This window comes from Trachurus japonicus, chromosome 19 (genome assembly GCF_045865225.1).
Source record: "Trachurus japonicus isolate A0001 chromosome 19, Traja_1.0".
Taxonomy (NCBI): domain Eukaryota; kingdom Metazoa; phylum Chordata; class Actinopteri; order Carangiformes; family Carangidae; genus Trachurus; species Trachurus japonicus.
The window spans coordinates 17,842,841-17,856,872 of record NC_140925.1 but is presented as its reverse complement, the minus strand read 5'-3'; the positions used below and the strand labels follow the sequence as shown (position 1 = coordinate 17,856,872).

General features: G+C 41.3%; 1 protein-coding gene across 1 annotated transcript in view; it reads left to right on the top strand.

Moving 5' to 3' along the window:
• Positions 1-14,032, top strand: part of rab26 (RAB26, member RAS oncogene family) — a 94,095-nt gene that overhangs the window by 2,900 nt on the left and 77,163 nt on the right. The window contains exon 2 of the mRNA XM_085761193.1: positions 314-424. Coding sequence (XP_085617319.1) covers positions 314-424 — 111 coding nt within the window. The remainder of the gene's footprint in view (positions 1-313; positions 425-14,032) is intronic.

Genomic DNA, 14,032 nt, shown 5'->3' with positions numbered 1-14,032 from the left:
AGCAAAGCTTTCATACGTGCATGGGTTTTTGTTGTCTAATGGGAAGGAAACAAACAAGCTCAGAGTCCCACCTCTCCCTTCACTCCATCCCAGCGGTCTGTTCAATCTGTTCCCTCCCACTGGACTGACTAGAAATACAATGTTTCCCCCTGTATACACGAGTGTCGATGTCTCCAAGTAGCTAAACTCCTGTGTTTTTGTAGGTACATTTTCACTCGAGCCCTTTCCCCCTCCTCTACCTCCCAACATCCTCCCATGCACACACACTTGACTTTCATCAGCCGACAACTTCCTCCGTCTGTCTGTGTCTCAGGTGATGCTGGTGGGGGATTCAGGTGTGGGGAAGACTTGTCTGCTGGTTCGCTTCAAAGACGGAGCCTTTCTAGCCGGGAGCTTCATCTCCACCGTGGGTATCGACTTCAGGGTAAGTGCAAACACATAACACACTCAGATCAAGGGTGGACCTCGGAAGTAAGTGTGTCTCTAGCAGAGCAGCATACCAGTACAAGCAGTGTGAACTTCCTGAAGCTCCAGATGAACATTATCTAAATCATTTTGAATGCTAAATACAGAATCCGACACAATGTAAACACAGACAGTAAGGCCAACTTGCAAACTAAATGATCTAGCTGTCAACAATCAACCTATCTATTGCGATAGAAGCAAATATCTATAGAGTGTAATTCAGTTTCAACAGGGATGTTGCAAAAATGTCCTGAAAGCACATGCGTGGTGGATGCAAAGTTAGTTGGTCCAAAGTTAGAATTGACACAGTGAGGTTGGATATACCAGAGTTTCCTTCCTTGCTGCTACAGGATCCTGTTTTTTCTCGTTACTTGAGCACATCTTTCATTAAACCCTTACTTCCTCCCTCTTTCAAGTTCTTGTTGGCCTGATGAGACTTTTGAAGCTCCCTCCGGAGCCACAAAACACTTAATACATTTGTTTCCACACAGGCTTGACGAATACTTTCTATGACAAATAATTTGAGTTTGAACATTGCCTGCTCTGCTGAGAACTGAAAAACCATCGGAGCGAACGTGACTCGTCAGAATTGAATTCTTTGAGAGTGTCATTTTTCTGGTTCGGTTCCATCGTCTGTTTCCAGTATGAGCAAGTGTTTAAACCCTGCCAGTCCCCACGGGATACAACACATTTAAGATAAATTAAATAGGTAATTTAAAGTGTGATTATTTATTGACGGGCTAATCCTTTCTTTACCGCTAATGGCTAATCCATTTTCCACCCATCGTGACCCCAGGGGAAATAGCGGAGGAGAGTTACAGTGCCAGTAAAGAACAGCTACACTTTAAGTGTCCCAGCCGCAGACTAGAAGCAGTGACCCGTTACAGTCTTTTACTATCTTGATGCTCTCCCAGCAAGATCCCTATAACTGCAGAATCTGACACAGCTGTTTGGAAAAACCTCCCCCAAGGAGATATTCTTGGCTCTGATGCTGTCAACCACAGTGACTTACAGGAGAGCTGGTGTAACAGCAGAGAGGTTAAATTCCACTTTATTAAAGCCAATAGCAAGAAAGAGTGTCGAGCGGAAAACGCAGCGCCGATGCATCCCAGCAGGACATCTCAGGATGTGTGTTTACAGTGCCAGCACAAATACAAGGCACCACCGTGCGCAGAGTTAATGGGACGGCAGGCCTATAAAGCACGCAACATAATTTGGTGTTTTATTGTGGAAGCATTGGACTTTTGTTTCACACTTTATTCCTCACCTGGGTAGCCGGTCTCTTAGGCACCATACCAGCCAACAGAAGAAGGAAAGTACAATCAGCTGAATGTGGTATGTGAGGAAGCAGCTTTGAAACAAACACTGCTTTCCTCAGGCGGTAACACTGGAAAATAGGACAGTGGTGTTGGATGCTGCATTACACAACACAGCTGTGTTTTTGGATGAAAGAAAACAGAGCAGTCTTTTATAGACAATGTAGGTAAAAAAAAAAAAAAAAGATTATCGTCTTTTATCTGCAATCGTGGAAGAAAGTATTCACAACGAGAAAATATGGCCGTTGTCACTTTTCAAAACAACAATACACCAAAAGTGTACACTCAGCTCCTGGATCGTAAAACTTCATTTTTGCCCCGGAAAGACGACTCAAAGTCTCTGTGACATTAGAATTTTGCTTCCAACAAATCCACTGGATGCTGTTAGAGCAGTGTGGGGACGCTTTGTCTGTGTCTGCCCTCGTTATCACTTCTATACCATAGACCGGCTGGGCCCCTGTGCTGAAGGGGTGACAGTCTGAGCAGATTATGATGAATGATTTATTGGCTATACTAAAGCAACACCATTCAATTTATAGAGATGCAATCACTCCATTTGTTTTCTTTTTCTGATGTACTCTCACACACACAGATTTGTATTTTTTTGCACTGTCAGTACACACACACATAACCTTCCGCTGGCTTTTGATGTGCTCACTCTCTCCCTGTTGTGTGCATATTTTTGATGTCGGGAGCGCTTTGTACCATATTTGTTGATTTTATTATTAGCAACGTGACTAGAGACTGAAGGAAATGCTCAGTATTTTGAAATAACTACTTTTTAAGATACTTGTTAAAACTATTAAGAGCATTGTGAACAAAGACATGGGAACTGATCCAGGTTTGTCTGGTGCACTAATAATCATTTTGGAGAATAGTGATAGTCGAAGAAACTGGGGCCATCACTCCGCTGCTAATGCCCGTGTACTGGCTGTGACACACTACTATTTTTAAATAGCAGAAGCCACTTATCTATGTTTTACCCTCGTGCTATGGTTAATGCTATCAGTCCAAGTTAAAATGTCAGCACTGAGCACCAGAGCTTGATATCTACAAGGACACGCAGATGAGCCGTGTTCTCATAACTTGACGGGTATATAACCAGAGGGCAAACGCCCAAAAAGCTCAGGAAGTTTCTTTAATTGACACTGTTCACTGATGTTTGATGTAATTAATTTTCAGCAGCTTGCAGCTGACACAGTGCAGTAGAGGTCACCCTGTCTTTCACTCTGTGCTTAATTGAAATGGGTAAAAATAAAAGATTACTTTCCTTGGGAGTTAAATTGTTAATTGAGGTGATTTTATGGCAAATTTGTTGCTTAAAGGGACATTGTGTAACTTCTCCTGTTATGTATTCACGAAAATCGATTATTACATTCAAAAGTATGTTTTTCATTAATCAGTAATCACCCCCATCAACAAACTGAAGTGTTCCGTTTATACAGGTACTCAAAATTACCGTGAAAAGTTCATTCATTTAAGTAATTCATCTGAGTATTACCTGTATACATGGAGCGGGTAAGCTCGGTGGTGGCTGCCATGTTGTGTCGCCATGTTTTTACGTTCAGTGGCAGCGTGACGGTAGGAAACCACGAAAACTCACCGGAGACACCGGAGCTGTTGGCTCAGGTCGAGGTGGCGTCTGTGAAAAGTCACCGCGGTAACGCATTGCGGAGGAATGGAGCGTTACACTGATGCTGCATTCACCTGCAGTCGGGCAGACGGCCGTCGGTAACAAATCAGATGTCATTTTAGTCACAGAAGTCGAGAGAAAGCCAGTAAAACCAAAACATGGGTCAGGTAAACAGTACAACATCGCCATGACAACATATTGTCACGTGTATTGTTTTGCCTCGTGCTGATGGATCACTTGTTTACATAGAGGCTTGTTTATGCCTTACGTGCAGCGGCAGTCGTCCGTCTGCCGTCTGCCCAATTTCACGTGAATGCAGCATGAAAATTATGATTGAGTTGCTTGCGATATACAACCACAACGCTAGATGGGAGGAATTCCTACACAATGTACCTTTAAAGCCATTGGGTAGACTTGCATAGAATAGTTATTAGTATGTTTGTATAACTCTTGTTGAAAACCTTTGGATGGACTGTCCAGTTGGTTCTTTCTTATGCTCTTCCTTTACTTGGTTGATTTCTTATTTGCTGTTTTCTCACTGCTTGTGGACAGTGTGAGACGGTTGAGTCCTAACGACGTGTGATCATATCAGCAGGAAAATAAAACCAACTTGTTATCTGTTCACACGTCGACCAAATTACCCTGTTGTTCAGCTCTGCTGGAAATAATCACATCTCTGTGCTTCTTTGCCGTTTCTCCCGGTGTGAAGATGAAGCTGTGCTGCTGCCTGCGTATCCAGCAGGCGGCTCTTAAAAAACAACAGCAGCACTGAGAACATTTAAGGGAGCGCTGTGAATAAGTTGCGCCGTAAACGGCTGCTCTCTGGCTAAAAGTTGATACATTGTAGCTGTGAGTGCAGCACTGAGTGTTTAACCCACAGTTTTCAGCACTGTCAGGAATGTGCAGAAATGTGACCTTTTTAGATTCAAGATAATGAGGAGTAGGAGTCAGTACCCCATTTAAAAAAAAGTTTTTGCAAGAGGGCACAACCTTACTTCTTCCTGCTGTTTTCTATCTACTTATATTTCTCTTGACAGAATGAGATGGTGAGTCAGAAATCAAACTTCAAACACTGCTCTTGTCTCCTCGTCTTCCCTGGGAGAATTGTTAAATTTGTTGATGAGATTCATCTGTTTCTGTGGTGGAGGACCGACGGGGTGTATTTCTCCCTACTGTCCATGATGTGCATGATTTGTCTGCACATTTAATTATGTGCGCTACCTCTCATTTTCATACGTTGGCCTTTCTCTGCCTTTCACCACCTATTTGCTCTGCTTGAAATGATGCAGCACAGCACTGGAGCGGTTAATCATTAAACTAACTGCTGCACTGCATGCATTAAAGCAGATGAATGCAAGTGTGTGTGTGTGTGTGTGCACCCTGGAAGGCGCAACAGCCTGCCAGAGCATGCAGGAGGATAATGGTGGCTACCTGCAATGCCGTTTAGAGCTAATTGCCATGTGACATGGTTTGCGTTTGTGTGTATAATACGACCACTAGCACCCAACTCTCTGAGGAGGAACAGCTGTAAGAAACAGCTGGCATGAGCCACATGGAGCAACATCTTCACTGAGATTTTAAAGTTCCCTCTCCACACGTTTTTAAGCTATTTAACAATACTGATTGATATTTCTTTTAGTTCCCCTGGACAAATCTGGATTAGGTCTTGCACCAACATCATTGCTTGTGCTAGATTGACAGCAGTGTGCATGGAGATGGTTAGCCTTAGAGGAAACTTGAGAAACTCAGCAACATGTTTGAGCCTTCAGACCAAGACTCACATGAGGAGTTTGTTGTGACCAACAATTTGATGTATCAGAACAGTTGGTGTAGTTAGAATATTTAATTTATTTATGTTATTTGTTTGTTTGCTTTTGACCGGCTGCAGCTGATGTAGTGGTTGTGCTAACGGTGCAGATGCTTTCTGCTCTGGCGAGGTTCTGGGTTCAGGTCTCTGGCAACTTGAAATTCTAAACTTCAAGTTAAACTGCAATTAGTTCACTGCAGTATCAATGTGGAAATATGCAGTGATGGTATTTCCTGCTTATTTCACTTATGTGTCTTATATAAAACACAGTATGCATGCTTCAAGTTTAAAGGGATACTTCACCCAAAATCGACCATTCACCAATTTTCTACTCACCGTCATGTCAAGCAAGGGTTCGGAGTTATCAAAACGCTTTTGGAATTCCGGGGGGGGGGGGGGGGGGGTCTGACTGGCAACGGATTTTCATATAATGGCGGCGGATATAGTTCTTTTTAATCGTCCAAAACACACACTATGAAACATCTATGAAACACTACTATAACAAAGTTAAAAACAAATCAAATTAATTATTTCTGAACAACTTTTTCATGTCGCCGCTTCAGGACACTTGGGTCAGTACGGACGAGCAGTATGGAGGTATTTGGAGGTTTCATAGTGTGTGTTTTGGACGATTCAAAAGTGAACTATATCCGCTGCTTTTATATGAAAATCCATTGTCGGACCCCCCTGGAACTCCAAAAGCGTTTTGATAACTCTGAAAGTTCTCCAAACCCTTGCTTGGCATGATGGTGAGTAGAAAATTGGTGAATTATCGATTTTGGGTGAAGTATCCCTTTAAAAACTATAGATTTTCATTGTTGGATCCCTGGCTCCTCCAGTCTGCATGCTGAAGTGTCCTTGGGCAAGATGCTGAACCTAAAATTACTCCTGATGTATCATCAGCGTGTGAAGGACTGTGACTGGTTGGACAGAATGTGCTATGTGAATACATGTGCAGAATGTGTGTTCGAATAGGTGAATGTGAATAGTATAAAGCTCCTTGAGTGGTCATAGAGACTAGAAAAATGCAAGACCATTTGCCATTTAATTGTACTGCAAGAAGGACGTGATGCGTCTTCAGTTTAAGGTGCAACCTGTTGATCTGTAGCTGTAAACTTAAGTGCATTTGTAAGACTTTGTTTGGTCTGTTGTGGGAGGAGTGCCACAATATATATCAATATATTCACACACTTCAGATAAAGAAAAGCGGAAAGTGTTATTTGAGGCAGTAGCTTTTTATAGCCCGTTAAATCTTTTATTCTGTGTTATTGTCAGCTTTCTCATTTAATCTGTCCTTTTTTCTATTTCCTCACATCAGCACATCTGTGAGCTGCACTAAGCTGCATGAAAAGTACTATGAATAAAGTTGGATTGATTGAATAATGTCGACCTCTACGGTGCACTTTACTTTGTCAGTAACAAGACTAGCCGTAATCTGCTTGATTGCTTTTATAGCACAAAACAACTCAAAGAGGTTTTGTGGTGCTTTTCCTCCAGATCAAATAAAAGTAAAGCTTTCGGGTGATGAAAGATGGTGGGAGGAGTCACGGAGGGCTGGAGAAATAATTTAAATATATTTATTCTCTTTATTAAAGAGAACACTCTCAACTTACTATACTGGAAAAGAAGTTACTCACATTATCTGGTGGGCATCAGGCAACACTTCGATCTCCCTTTTTATGGTAGGCGTGAAAGGACAATAGAGAACTCACTGCAGTGTTTAACATGAACCTGTCTTCACAAACAAAACTGTTCCCTTGGTTTTACATGTGGCAGATCAAACTGCATCCGTGAACTGTCACGGTTCTCCTCAACGACTCACCAAAAACTCTGAGACAAACATATCAGCCTCTTCCTTCATGTTGCACAGTGTTTGGCTCAGTGGTTGCTTTATTCAACAAACCGTGATGGGTTGGGATGAAAGACAAATCATTTTTCAACATATTTATCATCTGTAAAGACAAGTAGGAGAAACTCTTTGTGACACAAGCTGATTACGCAAATGTCACATTTCTTCTTTTTCTTTCTCACAGAAATTAATTTCTGGAAATGCTGAGGCACGATAAAGGCCCTGCTTAATGTCAGGTCTTACACAGAGTTTAGTGTGTTAGTTTTTTCGGGAGACTGATGAGGTTTTCGCAATTCAGTTGCCTGGTGTTGTCATCATCCAAACTTCTGCCGACACCTCCTTGATTTATCTGGCTGCCGACCCCGGTAGGTTGTCAGTGTATTCAGGGCTAATGTGCAGCACTCAACATCAAGCTTGTGAGATTTACACTCGCTTTACAAGGCTGGGAAGCAATAGTGCAACAGAGGGAATGTGTTAATTTTAGATTTGGCCGTACTGCTGGTGTGAGATAGTAGCTACTTCTCCTGGCCACGCTTCAGTAAATAAATCAGTTAATTTAATCTTTTTTTTTTTTTTTTTACAAAAGATATCTTCGGTTTTGATGCTTGTGTCTTGTGCTACCTGCTCCTGAGTCCCTCTGTATTTCTGTGCATTTTATATAAGACCACTTTTTGGACATGTTGTGTAAGTAACCTGATTGACAGATTATAATCAGTCCAGACTGATGATGATTACAGTCCCTCTGTGGCTCTTTAGGCTCCCAGACGTCGCCCATCGATCCCGGGGCGCCTCCTTTTGTTGCTGTGAATCTTAATTCCCCCCCGGTGACGTCTGTGGCTCTGGTCAGACTGCAGGCTGAGCTCATGATTTAAAAACAACAACAAACAAACAAACAAACACCACCACTCTTTGTGCTGGACTGTCTGCCTCAAGTTGCACTGCTGACCATACTAGACAACACTAGTTGTCATAGTAACAATGTACAGGTACACTGAAGGCAATTTTTGACCACAATATGAGAAGGCTGAAAGGTAGTCTGCATTATGCATGTGCTGGCACACAAACATACACATTTTTACACGCTGTTTCACACTCTCAACCACACACACACAGTCACCAATTAGCTGCTTCATCTATAAGTGCATGATGAATCATTCATATGTGTAAGGACCTCATTATACATCCGTCTTTTATTACATGTGTGTCTTGCATTGTGTACAGCTGAATATGACCTTGATCTAACCTGAATCTACTCACAAGACCCATGACAGTTTATACAAGGCCGTGTAGACTCTCATTAGTGCTGTGAGACGGCAGCGGGCTAGATACTTTGCCTAAACTTTATTTAACTGCACCTATCGTTAGACTGTATTTCTGTAACAGCTGGGCAGTCTGACCAGAAGATCATATGACAGTCTTACAGAGTATCCACAATCTCACTCAGTTCTGCATCTCATTTCCACTCTGATTTCACTGTCACAGCAGGACTAGAAGTTGTGATTTGGATCTTTCTGCACCTTTCAGATGTTTGTCTGCTCACTGCTGTTTTCCCACAATGCAATGTCATCTTTTTACAAACTTACTACTCCTAGTAGGCTAAATGGATGATGGTACTGGTTGGACCCTTGGGAGCAGTTTGGGGTTCAGTGCCTTGCTGAAGGGTGTGTAAGCCAGGAATCAAACCACTAACTCTGATCAGGAGGCTATAGGACAAATGTTAGGACAGAGCAATTTGAGGAAGATATACTATCTAATATACTATATCTTATTTGAGTAATTATTTGATTTCAAGGAGAGCTTTGTATTTGGTCAGCATGGTGTAAAACAAGGTGTGTCTGTTCCAGTTATTATTCCAAGCATGGTGCTGTAAACTACGTAAGATTGCTTTAAAAGTACATTGGTGTTGGTGATATTTAAATATAACAATGACCTTCAAAAGTGCCGTTAAATGTATTGGTTACTGCATAGTTAGTCAGCTATGCCTAATTGTTTTATAAATCTTAGTCACTGAGGAAGTGGGTGCATGTGTACAAGTCTCATTTCCACACCCACAGTTTGTCAGAAACAAATACAGAAATGCCATCATGACGTCAGGGAAGACGGGAAAAGAAGTGCAATTCTACCAATTGTGTCTCCAGAGCAGCTGCAGTCATTATGCACTATTAACAATGCAGATAATACAAATTCACCATATGTAGAAGTCATTAATCATAATTATGATTTAAAATGAGATAATAATGAAATTGAAAAAAGTAAAAATTAAATAGCCACATGTTACATTTGTCATCTTATTTATTTATTTGATTAGGACAATGCACATTAATCAACATATCAGTGAAAAGCATAAATATAAGTAAGTGCCATGACAATACCATGACAATTAGATAAAATATGTGGAAATCTTACACAAAAAATAAGTCCAGCTTCACATCAAGGTTAAAGGTCCATACACAAAATAGAAAAGACGAAGAGGTTACCCATGAGAGCAGGTCTGGGTTGCTCCATGTCATGCCACTTGCAGCTATAGAAAACTGTGTGTAAACACCGACTTAAATGGGGTCTCTGGTTTTTAATTTTCTGGCATTTACCTTGAGCAGCTGCCAAATAACCTGTTTGCTACCTCCCTAAAACTGATATGAGGCACAATCACTGTTCTGTCATGATGTTGATCATCACATAAGCAGGTTAATTAAATGAACACTGCCACAGATAAATGTTGAATCATAAAGCTGTTCACAGAGTTTTGGCTGTAGGTTCAACTTGGATTTGAATTTCCTATTTTTGGACGGCGCAAAAACAACTAAATGAAAACATCTAAATCTGAAGGGAGTGAAAATGGACTCATTATGTCAGCCTGGTTAAGGATGTAAGTGATGAGATACAAGGGAAAATTTTAGAATTGCGATGTTTGTTGTCATCCAGCTGTTTATGTATCATCATTATCATTTTTCCTCAGTTGAATTTTGCTCATTTTAACAAACACAAAAAACCTCAAACTGTGCACAAACCACAACAAAGGAGGAAATGATTTCAATTGACAATCAAGCCAAACTCTACAACCAACCAACAAACAAACAAATTACGGAATCAGCCGTTGGTGTCAGGAGCTTCCTGTTGGTCTGCGCCACATGATCCGTCCTTTTCCTGCAGTGTCGGCTCAAAATAAGCCATATGCAGATGTATTTCAGTATTCATGAATAAGCAAAATGATGAAACACACACATGCTAATAAGCCACCACGGGACGACAACAACACCAGGAACAGTACGAAGTTAAAGTCACATTTTCTGCAGTCTTATGTAACCTAACATTTCTACTCTTCCCCCCTTCATTCTTAATCCTCTCTGCCAAAGACTTTCATTTACATTTATTCTTTTTGGAGCCCTGCAAATTAGTCTTGCGTATCATGGCCCCACAGTTAAGTGGCCCAGTGGACCTGAAGATCTGGTGACATGTGTTTGTTATCCACTGCTCCTTTAGAAAGTCAAAAATCCAATCATCTGAATTTTAGAGACAAATTTGACACATGTCTTAAAAGGATAGTTCAACATTTTGGCAAATTGGCCCATTGCCATAATCCCTATAGTTTCAGGAGTAGGTTCGTTACCTTTAATTGTCAGTGCATGCTAATTTTAGAACGGCGGAACCTCGAAAACGTCTCGTAACGTTACGTTATTATCTCATAGCGTGATGAATGTGCAGGTCACAACTTGTCCACGAGAAACCAAGAAATTCCATGAGCCTCCGTAGCGTGGCTCTGAGCAGCTCGCGGCTCTGCTCCACTGTTCTAAAAATAGCTTGCACCGACAATTTAAGGTAACAAACCTACTCCTAAAATTATAGGGATTGTGGCAATGGGCCAATTTGCCAAAATGTTGAATTATCCCTTTAACAATATGGAATCAATAACTACTAATGTAAACCATAGTTAAAACCAACAAATTCCTGCTACCACCCAACATTATTCTGTAGCTCTATAAGCATCACAAAGTCAGTCAGCTCAAGTGCAACACACTAACGTTACCTCTAACTCCACGTAATTCCACTAACACACACACTTGTCTGTCTGTAGTTGTGAGGACATGCATTAATTAATCCATTAGCCTCTTACCCTCTATTAGCCCTATCTTATCACAGGCAAATGTCAAACCACAACCCTTACCCCCACCCCAACCTACAGCTACACAACTCCAACCTGAACTGTAAAACTGAGTCTTAACCCGCTGACTGACCATTGAGGTTTGAAGACAGATTTAAACGTTCTCATGACATAAAGTTGTTGAAACAGAAAGACAAGTAAACACATTTCTTCTATACACACACAATTCTGTGTTCTTAGGTGAATGTTCATGCAATTAATCAATTTACATTGCAGCTAATTCGGTAGCATGAACTTAATGGTTCATGATGATGTTCAAAGGACTTAATTAGCTGAACCCTGCAGAGACAAAGGCACCTAGAGAATCAGGCATGTTCATCTGCTCGGTTTTACCTTTTTTTTCCTTTGCGTCACATGACAACTCAAGTGCTTGTTGGGTTCCCAGGAGACTGTTGTTATGGACCAGTAACCGTGACAACGAAGCAAAGCAATGAATTTGTGGAAACTGCCTGTACCAGATCCTGCTCGTTAGGCTGCCAGGTGGCTTTCAGGCTTTTTTTTTCCAACTTCGAGGTCGACCGAGGTCATCAGCTGGGGACGGGGAATGTTTTAGTTGTCGTTACTGCTGCCACAGATGAAGCCATGACCAAAATCTGCATGTGGTGACAAATTAACAGATGGGTTTAGGGGATGTATTCATTCAGGCCAGGTTGGTAGAAGTACAGCATCGCTTCACATTTTTACAGCTCAGTGTGCACAGATTTGGAAGCTTTCCAGTTCAATCACAATCTTCAAGTGAAGGCTGCTGAACAAATCCACTGAAACAAGTCAGGGTTAAAGTGTTGATCTGTATACACCACACAAGGTTTCACATGGAGGTCTGATTTCTGAATATGAGAAGCTATTTGTTGTATTTATACAACACGATGAGCATGTGGGTAATTTAGGACACAGAGGACACAACCTTGATATTACTACTTTTTTTTAAGTATATTATTTTGAGATAGACAGGAAAGGGGGAGGCAGAGAGTGGGGGAATCACATGCAGGAAAGGTCTGCCCGACGCAGGATTTGAACCGGGGACGCCTGCGTTGAGGACTGTAGCTTCTACATGAGGCGGCCGCCTTAACCACTGCGCCACGCACGGCCCCCCTCGATATCACTACTTAAAATATAGAGGAGGGTTGGAACTACCTGGGGCGGAGATGACAATCCACAATTATACACAAATTACTGTGGTGAGTTTTAAAGGTAAATTATTTTCAGGGCATTGCTCTGTAATATATTTGTCTTTGAAAATAAATATTATAATAAAAAGATTTAAATATTTCTTTGTCAGAATTATGGATATGAATTGACCAAATGTGGCCTCACATACATAGTACATACACATAGTACATACTACTGCCCGAGCATGAAATGAAAAATGAATAATATTAAAAGTAAATGATTTTTCAAAAATGACCACAATGATTGCAACGTGTATTGGTCCTATTCTAGTTTGCAGTGTTAACTTTCGCTAACAACTTCATCAAAGCAACATACATTAGAGGTTGTCTGGTTGCACATCTTTTGACATGGGGCAACACTGACATCTCTTCTACGTAGGTAGGTTATAGGGCTGACCCAAAAAAATCGAAGCTTCGAAGTTTTGTTTGTTGCCATGGTAATCGATTATCATCAATCAATTTTTTTTTCTTTTTTCCTTTTTGACACCAGTTCTCATCTGCAATTGTTACATTAAAATGAGTAGGCTACTTGGTATCCTGGAAACCTGATTTCCTGATTCCTGATTTGGGAGATATGCAGTGTTTGTTTGCCATTACTTTCATTATTTCCGCTACGATCGCGCAAGAGTGCAAGACCAGTTTGATTACACCAGGTAGGGATTACTTGTATAACCTTCTCTATTCCATGGGTTTTGCTGCTGGATGTGCTCTTTAGTGCGTCTACAGTTTTGTTTTAGGGATGGGTGACAGTGTCCATGATTTCCAGCAGTTTTTCAGAGTTTTGGCAGACAGAGCAGACCCGACCCGGCCTTCTTCACAAGTTTATTCAGTCTTTGCTTTGATGCCCACAGCCCAGCAACTGCAGAGTTGGATAAAAAAGTTGTGTGTTTGCTTTCATCCTGCACTAAAGCAGAGTACTGACAGGATGTTCTGGTAGAGTTATCTTGAGGAAAGATTGTGTTAACAGTTTGTTATTAGAAAGGTCAAACCTGTCTATCACATAAGATGAGGTTTAACAGCGCTGTCGAGCGGTTGTTGAAGCACGATATTAGACACATCTACCAGCTCAACCTTCACACGCTACCGTACTGCTCCATTAAAACATCAGCTCCCTGGATTGAGACTCGAGTTGACACTGACAGTAAAAGCTGATGTGTCGTTGTGAGAGTCATCCTGCCTCCTTGCAGTGGAGATGCATAATTACACAACTGATAGCTGCCCAAGTCAATTACACACATTCACAGCTCAACTGGAGCAGTTGGCGGTACGATGCCTTGCTCAAGTGCACCACAACTGTACAGTATGTGTTGGAACAAAGGACAATGTTTATTCACTATTACCCATTCACATTTTCTCTGACACAAGTTTTTCAAGTCCCCTTGAGTTTATATCTGTATTTGCTTTGACAGACTTCAAAAATGCTTTTTTATAAATAAATCAAAATCTGACTTTGAGAAGTGTTCCGCTAACCCACAGGTTATTGTTGTCACTTGCAAAGGTGAGATTTATAATTAGCAGCAAGGAGGTCTTGAGGGGAAATAAATCAAAAGAACTGCTTTGCAATGTAAAACCAGCAGTGAGCGTACGGAATTATCTGACTAAGCTCTGTTGAAAGATGACAGATGCTGCTTCCG